Raw genomic sequence first — 20603 nt, 5'->3', positions numbered from 1 at the left:
GTTGTGGCCTCACTCCTCTGGTACTGAGAAGCAACGCGTGGGGATGGTTATTTTGCTCCTCCAGAGTGACCCCCAAGCCTGAGCTTTTTCTCTTCTGGACAACATTCAGTCGCTATGAACGGTTGAGGAATTTTTTCATGTGTTAGGTAACATATACGATGACCCCGACCACATCTCCCTGGCTGAGTCCTCACTATGTCAGCTTCGGAAGGGAGACCGGCCGGGAGAGGAGTATTGCTCTGAGTTTCGGAGGTGATCCACAGACACTAAGTGGAATGACCCCACACTCCGTAGCCAGTTAATTCAGGGGTTACTGGTAAGAGTAAAGGATGCTTTTGCCCTGCATGAGTCCCCGGTCTCCTTGGAGGAGGCCATGTCTCTGGCCATCCGGGTGGACCGCCATCTTTGTCAGACACATATGGAGACACTCCTATTTGCGTGGGGCCCAGAGTCAAAGGAATCTCGGACTGAGTCTACCATGGAACCCATGCAGTTGGGTGGGGTGGCTTAAAGGGGGAGTATGCTTTATCTGTGGTGGAAGGGGGAAGGGGTCATTTTGTGGCTACATGTCTGTGAAGACCCAGGGTCTTTTGTGGGCATAATACCACTCAGACAACACAGGGTGAGGGTAAAACAGTGTGGCAATACTTTATTGAACCACCAAATGGACAATAAACACATAGAACAGTCCCAGCAAATACCCAAGATGGCGCAAAATTACACAGTCTCACCCTTCCGCTGGCCCGCCTGGGAATAGAACAGCTACGACCTTGGGAATTCCAGGGCCAACTACCTCAACCAGTGGCCCCCCACTTTTGGCAGGCCCCCACAGAGAAGAGGTAGCGGCAAGCTTAGGAAGCTGATAGACCATTGAGGTACAAGGCCAGGAGACCCGAGGGTCCCACCCTGGCCTCTCCAAGAGTTTCCATGGGGCCAGATGACCGGCTGGTCTCAATCTGGCTTCTCCGAATGTCTCCATGGGTTCCAGACGACCGAGGGTCCCACCTGGCAACCCCAAACAACATATCCATGGGGCCAGGTGACTTCATCGTCCCAACCTGGTCTACCCAAATGTATCCATGCGTTCTCTGATAGTCAATGGGGCAGATCTCTATCCTTCTAGTCAGGGCCGTATATCCTTAGGCCGGAATCATGTAGAATCCAAATCTGTGTCTCTCTGGATCGAGGCATGCTACCAAGCTGCTGTTCTGAAGAGTGGCTCTCTTATTTTCTGCTTGTCCTTGATTCTTCTTGCAGCAGGATAGAAAACTCTTTTTATATTTACATAGGTGGCTAAGGTCATCAGTCACAGGTCAGAGGTAAAGTTGCAGGGCTCACTCAGGTCTCATTGTTTGAGCTAATCCCCCTGTTTTTGTAAATAAACTAGCTGGTTTATTACAATATGCAATTAGCATAGTAACAAACATCATTGTTCCCAAACACTGAGTCACTGACCTTCTTAACCAGCCAAAGAAACACATACCTTCAAAGGTCAACACAAAGTTAATAGTGTATTACTCTTGGCTTAACAAATCTAGATGTCTTGCTGATTGAGATAAGAAGCTGTTTCGTCACAGTGTCCTTCCATAATCTCCTGTAAAAAGCCGCTGGAAAACTAAGGAGTCCGGGTTGCGGGGAGGTTGCCAACCTGGGTGTACTTATCTCCTCCTTGGGTAGATCTCAATTTTTTCTACCGGCCGCGATCCATCTCGGCAAAGAGAAGGTGGTCATTTCTGCCTTTCTGGACAGTGGGGCGGGGTTTAATTTGATCAACGCCAGGTTTGTCAAAGCCAAGGGCCACAAACCACGAGTATTATCTAAACCAATACCCGTTATTGCTATTCACTCTGCCCCCTTGAGCCAGGGGTATTTTACTCCAGTCGTTCAGATGATGCATCTACAGGTTGGGGCCATGCACTCCAAACTTATTGACTGTTATGTGCTAGAGGGCCTGCCCTCTCCTGTGGTTCTAGGATTACCCTGGCTTATGCTACACAACCCTGTGGTAGACTGACAGATTCAGGAGATGGTTAAAGGGGTTGTCCAGTACTTTATTCCCCCCCCCCCAATGTTACCCCTGGGCCCCCTAAGACTTATTGTATACACCTTCTGTTCCTGATAATGCCTGTGAGCTATCGGTGGCGCTATCGGTGGCCGCTCACAGGCATCACGTGACCCCGTGCTGACGTCATGACAAGTGAGGCGTGACTCAGCGCTGTGGTCCCCGCGGTGGCTGCTGGGTTGTGGGCGGGGTTATCCCCCACGTCACACCCAGCATCCACCACGCGCCTTCCCAATGAATGAGGAGAGGCAGAGCATGCGGTGGATGCCGGGTGTGACGCGGGGGGTAACCCCACCCACAGCCTGGCATCCACCGTGGAACCAGGAAGATAAAGACCCCCGGCTGCTGCCAGCACTTGTCGTGACATCAGCGAATGTCAGAGCCGGCTGCAGCTGGGGGTCACGTGATGCGTGTGAGTGACCAGTGATAGCGCCGCTCACAGACATTAACAGCAACAGAAGGTATTTACAAAAAGTCTTAAGGGTGCCAGGGGGATACATGGGGGGGGGGGGGGATATAAAGTAGTGGACAACCCCTTTAAATGGAGTATTGCCAGGACCACTGCTTGGGCACCTGGCTGGCCAGAGTAGATACCCAATCTCTGCCTGAATACCTGTCTGACTTCGGGGATGTGTTTTCAGAACAGGGGTGTCAGGAACTTCCTCCACATCTTACCTATGATTGAGCCGTTACCCTTATTTTGTGGGCTAAGTTGCCAAAAACAGGTTATACAACATCTCTGGTCCAGAGAGGCAGACCGTGAAGGTCTATATCGCTGAAAGTCTGGCAAAGTGTCATATTAGACCTTCTTCATCTCCCATTGCTGCAGGGTTTTTCTTTGTCAAGAAAAAAGATGGGGGGTTACGCCCTTGCTTAGACTTTCGCAAACTTAATCAGATCATGCTCCGGGATCCACATCCTCTCCCTCTCATCTCGGACCTCTTTAATTAGATTATGGGAGCCAAATGGTTTTCTGAACGAGACCTCAGGGGGGCTTATGATCTCATTCGCATCAATGAGGGGGGTGAGTGGAAGACAGCCTTCAGTACCCCTGAAGGACACTATGCGAACGTTGTAATGCCGTTTGGGTTGACAAATGCTCCCACTTTGTTAATGACATATTTAGTCACCTGGCAGGCAGGTCTGTTGTGATCTACCTTGATGACATTTTAATTTATTCACCTGACATCGAGTAACATCAGTCTCATGTCAGGCAAGTCTTTCGGATACTCAGGGATAATAAATTATTTGTCAAACCGGAGAAATGCATGTTTTCGGTTCAGGAGATCCCTTTTCTGGGTTCTTTTTTATTGTCCACCGGCTTTCGAATGGATCCAGCGAAAGTCCGGGTGGTACTGGATTGGGATCATCCTGAGGACCTAAAAGCCTTAAAAAGTTCCTGGGTTTTGCTAACTACTACCGAAAGTTCATCAAAGGTTTTTCAGTCGTGGCCAAACCTTTGACGGATATGACTAGAAAAGGGACGGACTTTTCCAATTACAGAAAAAGAAATCTCCAGCGAAGGATCCAAATGGGTAAATATAAAATGTCAATGTTTATTCATAATCCTTAAAATCAGAGACATGCGTTTTTTCCAGTGGCCCCTAACCAACACGTTTCTGCTACGCCTTACTCATGGTTATCACTTTTCCAATTGGTCCAGTCCGTCCCGGGAGGCTTTTAATATCTTGAAAAAATGTTTTGTGTCTGTGCCAATCCTAATACATCCTGACGTCACTCAGCCATTTATTGTTGAAGTTGATGCTTCTGAAGTGGGGATGGAGGCTGTTTTGTTGCAGGGTGCGTCTCCTAGTAAATGGTGCCTGTGTGCATATTTTTCTAAGAAACTATCCTCTGCTGAGAAAATTATGATATTGGTAGCAGGGAACTCTTGGCAATTAAGTGGGCTTTTGAAGAATGTCGTCATTTTCTGGAAGCGGCATTACATTCAATCATGGTAATCACTGATCATAAGAATCTACTGTATTTAGAATCTGCTAAGCGTCTGACGCCTAAGCAGCAAAGGTGGTCTCTATTCTTTGCCAGATTCAACTTTAACGTGACGTATAGGCCGGAGGATAAGTGTGTTAAGGTGGATGCCTTGTTCCATTGTTTTCCTGGGGGAGGAGATAATTGTGAACCGTTATCTATGCTACAGAAAGGAATAGTTATTTCTGCTATAAATTCTGACCTTAAGGCTGTGTGCTCACGATGCGTTTTTCAAGCGTTTACGCTGCGGAATTTCCAATGCAATTCCGCACTTTCAATGCCCATGCTGCGGATTTTTCTGCAGCGTTTATGCTGCGCTCAAAAATCCGCAGCATGTCCATTAATTTTGCGGAACCGCTGTGTTTTCGCTGCCATTGACTTGCATTAGAATGCACCAATTCTGCAAGATTGCATCTGTACTTGCATAATTGGCGCGTTCTAATGTGCGGATGGTACCCGGGTGTGGAGGACAGGAGACTCTCCTCCACACCCAGGTACCATTTAAAGCTGTAAAAAAAAGAATAAAATAAAAAATAAAGATTATATTCACCTTCCGAAGGCCCCCGGACTCCTTCCCTGTGCTTGCCGACAGATCGCGCAGGACTGAAGGATCTGCGCTGACGTCACAGTCATGTGACGGCAGGTCTTTCAGTACAGCGTACCGCGATCTGCCAGCAGCCAGGAACGAGCGCAGCAAGATTCGGGGGCCATCAGAAGGTAAGTATAGGTTTATTTTTAACCATTCTCCCGGGTCACACTATATAAATCCATGCCCTTTGCATGGATTTATATAGTGTGACCTAGTTGTCAAGCACTTTCCAAGTGATGCTAAAATTGCTTGGAAAGCGCTTGACACCCGCATGCGGAATGTCAGTGAAGAACGCTTCACATCCGCATGTCCCTGGCAGGAAAAACGCATGTACAATCCGCATGCGTTTTTTCTGCCAGGGAGATGCAGAAATGCTGCAGAAATCATAGAATCATAGAATGGTAGAGTTGGAAGGGACCTCCTGGGTCATCTGGTCCAACCCCCTGCTCAAAGCAGGATTCACTAAATCATCTCAGACAGATGTCTGTCCAGCCTCTGTTTGAAGACGTCCATTGAAGGGGAACTCACCACCTCTCGTGGCAGCCTGTTCCACTCATTAATCACCCTAACTGTCAAAAAGTTTTTTCTAATATCTAATCTGTGTCTCCTCCCATTTAGTTTCATCCCATTGCTTCTAGTCTTTCCTTGTGCAAATGAGAATAAAGATGATCCTTCTACAATGTGACAGCCCTTGACATATTTGTAGACAGCTATTAAGTCTCCTCTCAGTCTTCTTTTTTGCAAGCTAAACATTCCCAAATCCTGCAACCGTTCCTCATAGGACATGGTTTGCAGACCAGTCACCATTCTGGTCGCTCTTCTCTGAACTTGCTCCAGTTTGTCTATGTCTTTTTTAAAATGTGGTGCCCAAAACTGTACACAGTATTCCAGATGAGGTCTGACCAAAGAGGAGTAAAGACCGATAATGACTTCCCGTGATCTAGACTGTATGCTTCTGTTAATACATCCCAGAATTGTATTTGCCTTTTTTGCTGCGGCATCACACTGTTGACTCATGTTCAGTCTATGATCTATTAGTATACCTAAGTCTTTTTCACATGTACTGTTGCTTAGCTCTATTCCTCCCATTCTGTATATGCTTTTTTCATTTTTATTGCCCAGATGTAGTACTTTGCATTTTTCCCTGTTAAAAACCATTCTGTTGGTTGCTGCCCACTGCTCAATTTTTCTGCTTCAATTCTGCATCGTGGGCACATAGCCTAAGAAAGAGGTTATAAAGTCTCAGTGGGACGCCCTTGCTGCCTGTCCTTCATGTAAACTGTTCGCACCTGTGAATCTATGTCTTAAAATTATAAGTGAACATCATGATTCGGTCTTAGCCGGACACCCTGGAAGTAAAGCCACCACAGATCTCCTTACCCAGTGTTTTTGGTGGTCTGGGGAGCATCAGGATGTTTGGGGGTATGTCGCTGACTGTAGTGTATGTGCACGTTTTAAGACCCCCTCATACTCGTCTGTCTGGGTCTCTCCGACCATTGGCGATTCCCAGTAGACCTTAGACTTATTTATCAGTAGATTTCATTACTGATTTCCCAGTATCTGCAGTTATTTTGGTAGTGATGGACAGGTTCAGCAAGATGTCTCATTTTATTGCGTTATCTGCCTTATCCAACGCCAATACCTTAGCGCAAATTTTCATCAAGGAAATCATAAGATTACATGGGATTCAAGTTTTGGAAAACGTTTGCACTCCGAGATCCATCTGTCATTTTTCTCAGCTTTTCATCCACCGTCTAATGGGCAAACTGAACGGGTTAAACAAAATCTTGAGACTTACTGTATCTTAGTTTTTTCATGTCCGAAAATCAGGAGGATTTGGTTACTTATTTACTCCTAGCTAAATTTGCGGTAAATAACCGTTGTCATGAGTCTACTGGTAAGTCCTCGTTCTTCGGGGCCTATGGTTTTCATCCTCAGTTCAGCTCATTTAATAGGAATTGCTCCTCAGCAGTAGCGTAGCTACCGAAGGCAGAGGGGGCGGTGGCCCCAGGCCCCGCACTCTCAGGGAGCCCACCCGGAGCTACGCTAGTGTAACTGTATCGGCGTGCACAGCACGCCCATACAGTTACACCCTGGGGAAGAGCAGGAGACTCGATGTCCCTGCACTACCCGGTGGCCGCTATGGGGTCCTTGAGAAGGAGGGGGGCCCCCGGTGCCAGCATCAGGCACCCCCGCCCATCACCGCAACCTCAGTGATGAGAGAGGGAGCGCGACGCTCCCTCTCTCATCAGTCCCCCTCGGCGTCTGACATCACTGACGTCATCACTTGGCACCCGGCTAGCTGTGCTGAAGCTTTGTGGCTGCTCAGAGCAGTGGGAGAACGAGGTGGAGAGGCGAGCATTGTGTTTATTTATGTTTTCCTATGGGGGGGTATACTACAGACTCTGCCTATGGGGGGGATTATACTACAGACTCTGCCTATGGGGGGGGGGGATTATACTACAGACTCTGCCTATTGGGTGTGGGGGCATTATACTACAGACTCTGCCTATGGGGGGGGGGATTATGCTACAGACTCTACCTATTGGGTGGGGGGATTATACTATAGACTTTGCCTTTGGGGGGGATTATACTACAGACTCTGCCTATGGGGGGATAATACTACAGACTATGCCTATTGGGTGTGGGGGGGATTATACTACAGACTCTGCCTATGGCGGGGGATTATGCTACAGACTCTACCTATTGGGTGGGGGGATTATAATATAGACTTTGCCTATGGGGGGATTATACTACAGACTCTGCCTATTGGGTGTGGGGGGATTATACTACAGACTCTGCCTATGGGTGGGGTATTATACTACAGACTGTGCCTATTGGGTGTAGGAGTTTATGCTACAGACTTTGCCTATGGGGGGATTATATTACAGACTCTGCCTATGAGGGGGGGGGTTATGCTACAGACTCTGCCTATTGTGTGTGTGTGTGTGGCGGGTTATACTACAGACTCTGCCTGGGGGGGGGGATATGCTACAGACTTTGCCTATTGGGGGGGGGGGCTGTTATGCTACAGACTTTGCCTATCGGGGGATTATGCTACAGACTTTGCCTATGGGGGGGGGATTATGCTACAGACTTTGCCTATCGGGGGATTATACTACAGACTTTGCCTATGGGGGGATTATACTACAGACTCTGCCTATGAGGAGTTTATACTACAGACTCTGCCTATGGGGGGGATTATACTACAGACTCTGCCTGTTGGGGGGATTATGCTATAGACTCTGCCTATGGGGGGTGCATTATACTATATTGAGAACTATCTGGTGCATTATGCTATATGTAGGCTATTTATACAGTGTGGGTATTACAGTTAGGGTCATACAGTTTGGGAGATAATGTGGGGTCTTTGCACAGTATGGGGGCCATCATACATTGTGGGAGACAATGTGGGGTCTTTTGGACAGTGTGGGGGCCATCATACAGTGTGGAAATAATGTGGGGTCTTTGCACAGTGTGGGGGCCATCATACAGTGTGGGAGATAATGTGGGGTCTTTGCACAGTGTGGGGGCCATCATACAGTGTGGGAAATAATGTGGGGTCTTTGCACAGTGTGGGGGCCATCATACAGTGTGGGAGATAATGTGGGGTCTTTGTATAGTGTGGGGGTCATCATACAGTGTTGGAGCCATCAGTTTCGGGGCTACTAAGGGGTTAGTATACTGTGTGGGGGGTACTGTACAGTGAGGGGTAATTATACTGTGTATAAGAGAGCATCATATTGAGTAGAGGGGAGCGGTACATGGGGGGAGACTCAGGACATTATTAAATGTTAAGTGGGCACTTATTGTTATAGGGTAACTCAGGTTATTGTGACTGTCAAAGGGGCACACAGAGGGCACTATTACTTTATATGGGGCACAATAAGGGCACTGTTTTCTAGGGCACTTGCACATGGCATTACTATATTCTAGAGCAGGGGTCTCAAACACGTGGCCCGAGGGCTGCATGCGGCCCCTGAGGCTGCTTAATGCGGCCCGCAGGCACTGGAGCCCCCATAATGATTACGGCCTGGTCCTGAGGGCCACCAAAGTCAGTGATTCTTTTCAGTTGAATGTTGTACAAGTTAGGGACCACCATAAGCCATTACTACAAGCTGGGGACCGGGATGGGTGCATTACTACAAGCTGGGGACCGGGATGGGCGCATTACTACAAGCTGGGGACCGGGATGGGCGCATTACTACAAGCTGGGGACCGGGATGGGCGCATTACTACAAGCTGGGGACCGGAATGGGCGCATTACTACAAACTGGGGACAGGGATGGGCGCATTACTACAAGCTGGAGACCGGGATGGGCACATTCCTACAGGCTGGGGACCGGGATGGGCACATTACTACAAGCTGGGGACCGGGATGGGCACATTACTGCAAGCTGGGGACCGGGATGGGCACATTAATACAAGCTAGGGACCGGGATGGGCACATTACTACAAGGGGGGTACCAGGATGGGCACATTACTACAAGCTGGGGACCGGGATGGACACATTACTACAAACTGGGGACCGGGATGGGCACATTACTACAAGCTGGGGACCAAGAAGGATGACATTAATACAAGATGGGGACCAAGATGGAGGACATTACTACAAGATAGGGACCTGGATGGGCACATTACTACAAGATGGGGACCGGGATGGGCACATTACTACAAGATGTGGACCAAGATGGAGGACATTACTACAACATGGGGACCAAGATGGAGGACATTACTACAAGATGGGGACCAGGATGGACACATTATTACAATATGGAGACCAGGATGTGCACATTACTATAAGATGGGGACCAGGATGGGCACATTACTACAAAATGGGGACCAGGATGGGCACATTACTACAAGATGGGGACCAGGATGGGCACATTACTACAAAATGGGGACTGGGATGGGCACATTACTACAAGATGGGGACCGGGATGGGCACATTACTACACGATGGGGACCAAGATGGGCACATTACTACAAGATGAGGACCAAAATGGGGGACATTACTACAAGATGCGGACAAGGATGGGGACATTACCACGAGATGGGGAAACTACTACAAGATGGGGACATTACTATAAGAAGTTGGTCAGAATTACTATATGGTGCAAATTGTAAGAAAAAAAATCACTGTATGTGGCCAATTAGGGGACACAAAAAGGAAATAAAAACTGTAAAACTATATACTTGTAAAAACTATAAAACTGTACCATAGCCCATAAAATGAATGTCATGTAAAAAAATAAAATAAAAAAGCCAAAAATGTTAAAAGAATGATCCAAAAGTTGTATAGAATAAACAATATGGTATCATTAAAAATTTCATATCATCCTGCAAAGAATGAGGCCCTTCAAATTCACATTTTTACTATGTGCGGCCCATATACTTAGCCGAGTTTGAGACCCCTGTTCTTTGTTTTACCATCTAGAGGGCACACAGCAGGTGCACTAATAGGGACACGGCATCAGCGGCTCAGTATTGGGTATCAGCAGCATGAGGCGTTTGTGCAGGTTGGGAATAGATGTGGACGGTGCCTGAAATGTAAGGAGACAAATGTGTCTTTGTTGTGATCTCTGCAGACCTGAGACTCTGAGTCTTGGCTGGAGAAGTCGTCGTGTTGGTCTGGGACAGATGGAAAAGACGGGAAAAGTGAACAATTTAATCAGAAAGAACATCAGCTGTAAGTTACTATACACTGTGTGCAGAATTATTAGGCAAGTTGTGTTTTAGAGGATTATTTTTATTATTGATCAACAACTATTTTCTCAATCAACCCAAAAGACTCAAATATCCAAGCTTAATATTTTTGGAAGTTGGAGTGGTTTTTTTTTTTTAGATTTGGCTATCTTAGAAGGATATCTGTTTGTGCAGGTAACTATTACTGTGCATAATTATTAGGCAACTTAATAAAAACCAAATATAATCCCATCTCACTTGTTATTTTCACCAGGTAAACCAATATCATTGCATAAAATTTAGAAATAAACATTTCTGACATGCAAAAACAAAAAAAATAGTGATCAATATAGCCACCTTTCTTTATGATGACACTCAACAGCCTTCCATCCATAGATTCTGTCAGTTGCTTGATCTGTTTTCGATCAACATTGCGTGCAGCAGCCACCACAGCCTCCCAGACACTGTTCTGAGAGGTGTACTGTTTTCCCTCCCTGTAGATCTCACATTTTATGATGGACCACAGGTTATCTATGGGGTTCAGATCAGGTGAACAAGGGGGCCATGTCATTATTTTTTCTTCTTTTAGACCTTTACTGGCCAGCCACGCTGTGGAGTAGTTGGATGCATGTGATGGAGCATTGTCCTGCATGAAAATCATCTTTTTCATGAACGATACCGACTTCTTCCTGTACCACTGCTTGAGGAAGTTGTTTTCCAGGAACTGGCAGTAGGTCTGGGAGTTGAGCTTCACTCAATCCTCTACCCGAAAAGGTCCCACAAGTTCATCTTTGATGATACCAGCCCATACTAGTACCCCACCTCCACCTTGCTGACGTCTGAGTCGGAGTGGAGCTCTCTGCCCTTTACTGATCCAGCCTCTGGCCCATCCATGTGGCCCATCAAGAGTCACTCTCATTTCATCAGTCCATAAAACCTTTGAAAAATCAGTCTTAAGATATTTCTTTGCCCATTCTTGACATTTTATCTTATGTTTCTTTTTCAAAGGTGGTCGTTTTTCAGCCTTCCTTACCTTGGCTATGTCCCTGAGTATCGCACACCTTGTGCTTTTTTATACTCCAGTAATGTTGCAGCTCTGAAATATGGCAAAACTGGTGGCGAATGGCATCTTGGCAGCTTCATGCTTGATTTTCCTCAATTCATGGGGTTATTTTGCGCCTTTTTTGGCCAACACGCTTCTTGCGACCCTGTTGGCTAATTGCCATGAAACGCTTGATTGTTTGGTGATCACGCTTCAAAAGTTTGCAAATTTCAAGACCGCTGCATCCCTCTGCAAGACATCTCACAATTTTGGACTTTTCAGAGCCCGTCAAATCTCTCTTCTGACCCATTTTGCCAAAGGAAAGGAAGTTGCCTAATAATTAAGCACACCTTATATAGGGTGTTAATTTCATTAGTCAACACCCCTCCTCATTACAGAGATTCACATCACCAGATTTACTTAATTGGTAGCTGGCTCTCAAGCTTATGCAGCTTGGAGTAGGACAACAAGTATAAAAAGTATCATGTGATCAAAATACTCATTTGCCTAATAATTCTGCACACAGTGTATATAACTGTGCTGTGATCTCTTATATGTTCTGCAGGACTGGCATCTATCAATATATGTCACCATATGGCAGTAGTATTAGTGCTGGTCTTTCTATACAGATTATTTTTAGTAATAGTGCGGTCATCTGTTGAGGTTTTCCTACATACACTATCTGGGTGCGCCACCATAGCTGTAATCAGGGTTACCGTACATGGTTAGGGGCCCACTCAGACGTTTTGCCCCCCCTGAATCAAAACCCTAGCTACACCTCTGTGCCTCAGGAATACTTGAAGAGGAACGATTTTCATCATGTATTATGTCTGTGTGGCAAGGGGTTCTTAATAATTTGAAGAAGATGGGTCCAAATATAAGAGTGTGGGTCTGGATCTGTGTGTTGATGACTTGGTATGTTTGTTCTCATGGAACATTAAGTTGAAGGTTTCCTCTTGGAAACTGGCTCCCAGGTTCATCGGTCCTTACAAGATTGTGGCAGTCATCAATCATGTAGCATTTCGCCTTGCTTTACCACCTACTTTTTGGATTCATAATGTGTTTCACTGGTCGTTGCTCAAAAAATACATCGCATCTTCTGAACCATCACCACTGCCTCCATCTCCGGTCATGGTTGATGGGAATTTGGAGTTTCAGATTGCTAAGATCGTTGATTCTCGCTTGGTTCGTCGGTCTCTTCAGGTATCTGGTACACTGGAAGGGTTACGGTCCTGAAAAGAGAATGTGGGTACCATCATCTGATGTCCATGCGGTTAGGTTGGTCCAGTCCTTTCATACGGCACATCCTGAGGTTCTGGAGGTACCTCTTAGAAACTCTCACGGATTTACCTCAACAGAGAGGAGCCAGAAGACCGCAATGTCTGAGTTTACGTACTCCTGCATCGAGTAGAAGCACTTCTCCCTCTTATTAAATGGTGCTAGTTTATTTCAGCAGTGCAGGAGTTAGCTCAGCTTTGAGTCTCTGTAGCTTCCTTCTTGTAAATTCTCAGCTGAGCAGTATCAGCCACTCCCTTCTCATATATAGTCTCTGCTCTGGCAATCTGTATTGCCAGTGTTAAGTCTTGTACTGCCTGGTGAAGAAGTGGAGGATTCAGTGTTCGGTAGAGGCGTTTAAGGAGAGTTCCCTTTAGGTCCTTCCTTTTTTGTCTGGTTGATGTATTTACATACATTATTCCTCCCCACTTTCCTGGGTGGGGGAGGGGACAGATAAGGGCTGATTCAGGAGAACAGCAAGGTACGTGGCCCCAGCATCTTCCCCATCTGACGTAAGCTGGGGAACAGGGATAAATAGGGCTCCCCTAATGTTAGGGACTAGGTTGGAGCCCCTGGTCCTGGCTTGTCAGACAACAGCATTGTGACAGATTCCCAGTGTTGGCCTTGGCTCGTCTTCCTATTACACCTTTTCCTCTACTTTGCTGGTCTTACTGTGCTTTCATAGTGTTGCATCCTGGCTTTATTCTGACATGCCAGCAACCAACTGATGACTACCCTAATGACCTCAGCCTGCTAATCTTACAGGGATAGACTAAACCCCATTCAAATTGTAGTGTGAACTGGGAAATTTCTTGGACTGTGCATGTCAGTTTAGTCAGCGTCAAATATACTGACAAAAGTCATACACAGCAAACATCAAATCAAACAATTATGTAAAAGTAACAATACATAAATGCTAGTACAGGGTCTGGAATGCTCTGTTTGAATACATCTAGTAAAAATAAGCGCTGTGAATAAATATATTACATAAATTAAAGCAGGGAACAAAGAAAAAATGGAAATGTCATAAAATATATTCCTAAATACCTTTAATTAGCAGATCACAATTGTTAGGTCTAGCAAGGTAATCACTTTAGAATTAAAATGCCTTCTGTCTCGCCACACTAAGAGACTCTTGTCTTAGATTGTTAGGACAGGTGCCTGTGATGATGTGCCGTAGAAGCTCTCCAACTTTCTTCTTGTGCAGTAGAAGCTCTCTTCAACTGCAGTAGAAGCTCTCTCCCTCCCTTCATGTGCAGTAAGATCTGTTTCCAGTGGATATTCTGATCTGATACTGTAGATACCATGGATGCTGATGTAAAAAAAGAGGCAGCTCACACTGCTGTCCCTCTGACTTTCTGATCTAATACTGGAGTTACCAGGAGTGCTGAGGTTTGAAGGGGCTACTCACACTACTGCCCACCCTAGCTGATCTAATACTAGAGATACCAGGGGTTCTGAGGTCCACTATGTCTATATGATCTAATACTGGAAACGCCTGGGGTGCTGAGGTAAGAAGAGGCTGCTCACACTGCTGTCCACCATGTCTATCTAATGTAATACTGGAGTTACCAGGAGAGCTGAGCCAAGAACAAGCTGTGCACACTGCTGTCCACCATGTCTATATGATCTAATACTGGAAATGCCTGGGGTACTGAGGTAAGAAGAGGCTGCTCACACTGCTGTCCAGCATGTGTATATGATCTAATACTGGAAATGCCTTGGGTGCTGAGGTAAGAAGAGGCTTCTCACACTGCTGTCCACCATGTCTATCTGATGTAATACTGGAGATACCAGGTGAGCTGAGCTAAGAACAAGTTGCTCACACTGCAGTCCACCATGATCTAATAGTAGAGTTACCAGGGGTGCTGAGGTAAGAAGAGACTGCTCACACTGCTGTCCACTATGTCTATATGATCTAATACTGGAAACGCCTGGGGTGCTGAGGTAAGAAGAGGCTGCTCACACTGCTGTCCACCATGTCTATCTAATGTAATACTGGAGTTACCAGGAGAGCTGAGCCAAGAACAAGCTGTGCACACTGCTGTCCACCATGTCTATATGATCTAATACTGGAAATGCCTGGGGTACTGAGGTAAGAAGAGGCTGCTCACACCGCTGTCCACTATGTCTATCTGATGTAATACTGGAGATACCAAGAGAGCTGAGCTAAGAACAAGCTGCTCACACTGCTGTCCACCATGTCTATATGATCTAATAGTAGAGTTACCAGGGGTACTGAGCTAAGAACAGGCTGCTCACACTGCTATCCTAATACTGGAAATACCTGGGGTGCTGAGGTAAGAAGAAGCAGCTCACACTGCTGTCCACCCTATCTGATGTAATACTGGAGATACCAGAGATACCAGGAGTACTGAGCTAAGAAGAGGCTGCTCATACTGTTGTCCACCCTGTCTGTATGATGAAATACTTGAGATACCAGAGGTGCTGAGGAAAGAAAAGGCTGCTCAAACTGCTGTCCATACTGTCTTTCTGATCTAATACTTGAGATACCAGGAGTGCTGAGGTAAGAGGAGATTGCTCATACTGCTGTCCATCCTGTCTTTCTGATGTAATACTGGAGACAGCAGAGTGCTGATGTAAGAAGAGCTTGGAAAGGAGACATGCAAACTGTGGCCCTGGTGACAAGTATGACTGAAGTGTTGTCACTCACCTGTCCTGGCAAGACGTTGGATTTGCTTTTCTTCTCCTAGGGCCAGTTCCCTTTGTGCAAGCCCATGCTGGTTTACTGCTGTGATTGAAAAGGGGTTATCCGAGCAGTGGACAACTCCTTTAACAGAGATGAGCAAATCTTTTAAAATTCGATTTCACAAGTTTTGGAGAAGTCTCAAAAAAAATTTGATTTGTGGTGAACCAATTTATTGATTAAGTGAATCAATTAAGTGATCCATTTGCCCCCAAAAGACATGAATCTTTGCCTCATCCCAGTCTTAGCCTCTCATCTAGCCAAATCAGCTCTCATACTTTGCAGTGATGAGGGGCAATACCCTGAAACACCATGTCTGCAAATTGGGATTCTAGTTTGGCTTTCATCCTAAGTCACATTGCAAGGCTCGAGAAAGGGTCAATAATGATTTGTAGGATTGCTACTTCCAGGGCCGGACTGGCCATCTGGAAATTCTGGCAAATGCCAGATGGGCTGGTGCCAGCTGTGGGCCTCTCCTTCAGGCACACCTGCATGAGTGAAACCGGTGGTTCCTGGGAGGAATGCAATTTATTTTGTCCCAGGTGCCGCACTTTCAGTACAGCTGCTGGGCACCTTCATATTAACCTGCAGAATAACCCTATATCTGCAGGTAAATAGAGTTATGTGACCTGACAGGTTCCCTTTAAATTTCACAGCAGTTTGCATTCTGTAAATGTGATATATAACTCGAGCGAACCCCAAAAATCAACGAACATATATCATATTCACTTCATAGCAAGTGGGCCTGTGAGCTCGCAAATGCCAGGGCTGAATTTAAGTCCCAGTCCGACCCTGGCTACTTCTAATAGATGGCACTAGAGTTCAAGACCTCTTCCTCTCTGAAGAGACAATTTACATACCTGAAAATACATAACACTCTGAAGTCTTTTACAACTGTATGCAATCCCTTTCAAGCTCTGTAATGCAAATACAAACAACCTTAGTAATGTCAAAGTGACCTCAAGATATATGGATATTGGCAAGTTTATGGTAACTGACCTTTTACTGGTATGCTGTCATTGACTATCTGTAAAGTTTGTTTCATAGCTTTCCCTACCTCCCTATTTCCATTTCTAAGCTGTGACATCCTATCCAGATTCTGCAAATTCATTCCCTGTCTGTGCTTTCATACAGGCTATGATAGTTCCTTGTGATTGGCTGTGCTATACCACGTAATGCGATAGTTGTAAGGCATTAAAGGAAGCCTGCCTGGTCACACCTGAGTTCACGTGAGCATTCTTTTGCTGATACAATCTACTGCAATGTGTGCAACAGCAGCAGCCATTGTTGGTGATTTACGTGAATCCAATTGCAAATGTATAACTTTTGATGGTCAACAAATCCATAAAAATTCAACACAATTTCAATTAGCAGTAAATAGATTCACTCATCGCTAATAATTTACCCTATTACAAAATGTATCCATATTACATTTCCATCTAAAAAATTAAAATCTGTAAAGGTCAGCGGTAAATGTCTGGTCGATGGACCAGAACAAGATAACAGGTACATGACACAAACAGTCATCTGAAGAAGGGGCTCTCTAAACCACACAGTACATGAAACCTTAAAGTGGATGGGGCAAAGCAGAAGACCAAATTTAGCTTCAGCTGTGGAAGCAAAGAAAAAGATGCAGACAGTACAGATCACCAACCTGGACATCTGTAATTTATATTGCTGGATGGATTTGAAGTTTTGGGTTTTTTAGTTTTTTTTTCTCAGCTATCTCAGTAAGGCATATTGAAATTAGGTGGAGTGGCAGCAGTTATGCACGATCCTGCTGCTCCAATCCCGATCTTAGTGGGCAGGAACACGCAATCACAAACTCTGTTCTTGTGATAGGTGGGGAGTCCTTTCAACTATTCTGAATAATGGACAATTGAATGATATAGGGAGATAATTACATAACTATGAAGATGGTCAGTTCCAAGATCTAATGTAGAGCTGAGTAAGCATTAATCATTACAATTTTTACAATTAAGAATTTTGCAACAAAGGGCAAGTTCACGTCTGTAAATCACAGTCCGAGTACATACCATGATGTCCAGACTGTACAGAGGTCTCCTGACCTGAACTCAGCCTCACATATGCCTATAAGACTTTGGAGTTCAGGTCAGGAGAACCATGGCTGGTTCAATCATGACAGTCTTTACATGGACAGTGTTTCAGGGACATCTGAACTCGGACTAAAACTTCTTCAGCGAGACCGGGCGCTCATACGACCACAAGCATGTTTGATATTCTTATAGGCCACATTCCAACTAGATGGCTGCCTCACTCAATTCACTTGTATTGGGTGAGGCCACGCAGTCTAATCGGAATGTGGTCAAGAGAATCCTGACAGGACAACATGCAATGTGCGTTGTGTGAGGATTCACAAGTGTGCAGTCACATAGAGCGTCTGCAGACTTTCAAGCCTAACCTGGACAACTCCTTTAAAAAGGTTCATAGCCTACAGATTCCATCAAAATATTACTTCAAACATCGATGACCACACCAAAATGAAAATGTTAAAATAAATCCACATAAAACATAATTACTATTACCTTGTAGATTTATCCTTGGCCTTCCTCAATAGCTGTTTTACATTGTAAGTAGATATCATACAACGTATAGTACAGCACAAGTCATGTCAACAATTCCATGTTCAGTGTGCTAACCATATTCATATATAAAAATGAACAATCACATCATAGTTATGTATATTGTAAGTTTTAACTTAAACATGACATAATTACATAAGCAAACATCATCTATTGTCCATTCAAAACATTTTTAAATACATTACAAAGGGAAAAGAGAAGAGATATTATCTTACAGAAAAAAATGAACTACTGAACTAAATTACAAGAGACCTCAAGAGTCTGCACTGGTGAATGTCAAAGGAAAAAACATTGGATCTTCACTTTCCTCATCCATTGTGTTGTCTAGAAATGTTTTTTTCTCTATTTGAATTATATGATGTTCATCCTGACCTGGTTCCTGGGTAAAGCATTTATCAAAATCTGAACATGTAAAGGTCTTCTTCCCTGTGTGAACTTTTAGATGTGCAATGAGACCTGCTTTCTGAGTAAATCCTCTCCCACATTCCGAACATGAGAATGGTTTTTCCCCTGTGTGAGTTCTCTGATGTCTAATAAGATAGGATTTCTGGCTAAAACAATTACCGCAATCTGGACATGAAAATGGCTTCTCTCCTGTGTGAATTTTCTGGTGTTGAGCTAAACTTGATTTCTTAGTAAAACATTTCCCACATTCCAAACAAGAAAATGGCTTCTCCCCTGTATGTATTCTCTGATGATCACTAAGATCCGATTTTTGAGTAAAACTTTTTCCACATTCTGAACATGAAAACGGCCTCTCACCTGTGTGAATTTTCTGATGTTGAATGAGAACAGATTTTCGGGTGAAACATTTCCCACATTCTGAACATGTAAACAGCTTCTCCCCTGTATGAGTTCTCTCATGTTTAACAAAATCTGCTTTTTTTGTAAAGGTTGTCCCACATTCTGAACAAGAAAATTGCCTTCCTTCTGTATGTAACCTCTGATGTTTAACAAGAATTGATTTCTTGGTAAAACATTTACCACAAAATGAACATGGAAATGGCCTTTCCCCAGTGTGACTCCTCTCATGTGCAATAAGATTTGACTTATTGGCAAAACACTTCCCACATTCCAAACAAGGAAAAGGCTTCTCCCCTGTGTGAAACCTCTGATGTTTAACAAGATCTGATTTCTTGTAGAAACATTTCCCACAATCTAAACATAAAAATGGCTTTTCTCCTGTGTGAATTTTCTGATGCTCAATAAGACTTGATTTGATGGTAAAACATTTTCCACATTCGGAACATGAAAATGGTTTCTCTCCTGTGTGAATTCTCCGATGCTGAACTAGAACTGATTTCTGAGTAAAACATTTCCCACATTCAGAACATGGAAAAGGCCTAACTCCTGTGTGAATTCTCTGATGATGGACAAGATATGACTTCCGGGTGAAAAACTTCCCACACAGTGAACATGAAAACTTCCTCAAGCCTTTTGTAATCATCATATGGTTACAAAAAACACCATTCTGGGTAGGACATTTCATACATTCGAAAGATGGAGGTTTATTGGTGTCTGTGTGTGTCCTCTTATGATTAAGAAGACTGACTTCCTGAGTAAAACATCTCCCACACTCTGAAGAAGAAAATAATTCACAGTCTCTATGTTCTGCATTTCTATCCAATATATGAGGAGAAAGTTGATCTTGGCAAGAGGCATAAGATTGCAGATCGCTGCTGTGATATCCTGGATAAATATTTTGTGTAAGAGGGTTTTCTCCCAATTCATAATCTGGAAATGGAAGGTTTCCTTTGTTGTAGCCACCTGATGAGCATTAGAAAAAAGTAATATTTTTATTATTGTTTCAGATATTTATATTTGTCTTTATATGATATTTCAGAACATTCATCTATAAAAGGACCATTTATAATAAAACAACGAAAAAAAACCCCCAGTTTTTAGCCTTCATGGCTCCCTTATTTTTTTTCGGAATTTGAGAAGTAATAACTTTTTTTAGACCATTTTTGCATGAATAATGTATAAAAAAACTATTTTTTGGTGAGAAATTGAAAATGAAAGCAGGTAATTTTAAGTTTAGTTTTTACAATGTTCCCTGTATGGGATAAATGACATAAACCTTATTTTGTTGGTTAGTGCAATTTCTGCAGTCTTTTAATCCCTTCAGGACCTTTGACACACCTATACAGTACAGACCAAAAGTTTGGACACACCTTCTCATTTAAAGATTTTTCTGTTTTTTCATGACTATGAAAATTGTACATTCACACTGAAGGCATCAAAACTATGAATTAACACATGTGGAATTATATACTTAACAAAAAAGTGTGAAACAACTAAAAATATGTCTGATATTCTAGGTTCTTCAAAGTAGCCACCTTTTCCTTTGATGACTTCTTTGCACACTCTTGGCATTCTCTTGATGAGCTTCAAGAGGTAGTCACCGGAAATGGTTTTCACTTCACAGGTGTGCCCTGTCAGGTTTAATAAGTGGGATTTCTTGCCTTATAAATGGGGTTGGGACCATCAGTTGTGTTTTGCAGAAGTCTGGTGGATATACAGCTGATAGTCCTACTGAATAGACTGTTAGAATTTATATTATGGCAAGAAAAAAGCAGCTAAGTAAAGAAAAACGAGTGGCCATCATTACTTTAAGAAATGAAGGTCAGTCAGTCCGAAAAATTGAGAAA

The 20603-nt window shown here is 44.2% G+C and overlaps 1 protein-coding gene across 1 annotated transcript in view; it reads right to left on the bottom strand.

The window, feature by feature from the left end:
- The window catches only part of LOC141271540 (uncharacterized), a 140648-nt gene that overhangs the window by 68943 nt on the left and 51102 nt on the right, over nt 1–20603 (bottom strand). Inside the window, exon 8 of the mRNA XM_073681594.1 lies at nt 18209–19719. Coding sequence (XP_073537695.1) covers nt 18209–19719 — 1511 coding nt within the window. The remainder of the gene's footprint in view (nt 1–18208; nt 19720–20603) is intronic.

The sequence above is a fragment of the Phyllobates terribilis genome, unplaced genomic scaffold (assembly GCF_046119375.1).
Source record: "Phyllobates terribilis strain yellow unplaced genomic scaffold, ASM4611937v1 Scaffold_5__5_contigs__length_657084704, whole genome shotgun sequence".
Classification (NCBI taxonomy): Eukaryota; Metazoa; Chordata; class Amphibia; order Anura; family Dendrobatidae; genus Phyllobates; species Phyllobates terribilis.
The sequence above is the reverse complement of the archived record's forward strand: the minus strand, read 5'-3'. Positions and strand labels throughout refer to the sequence as shown.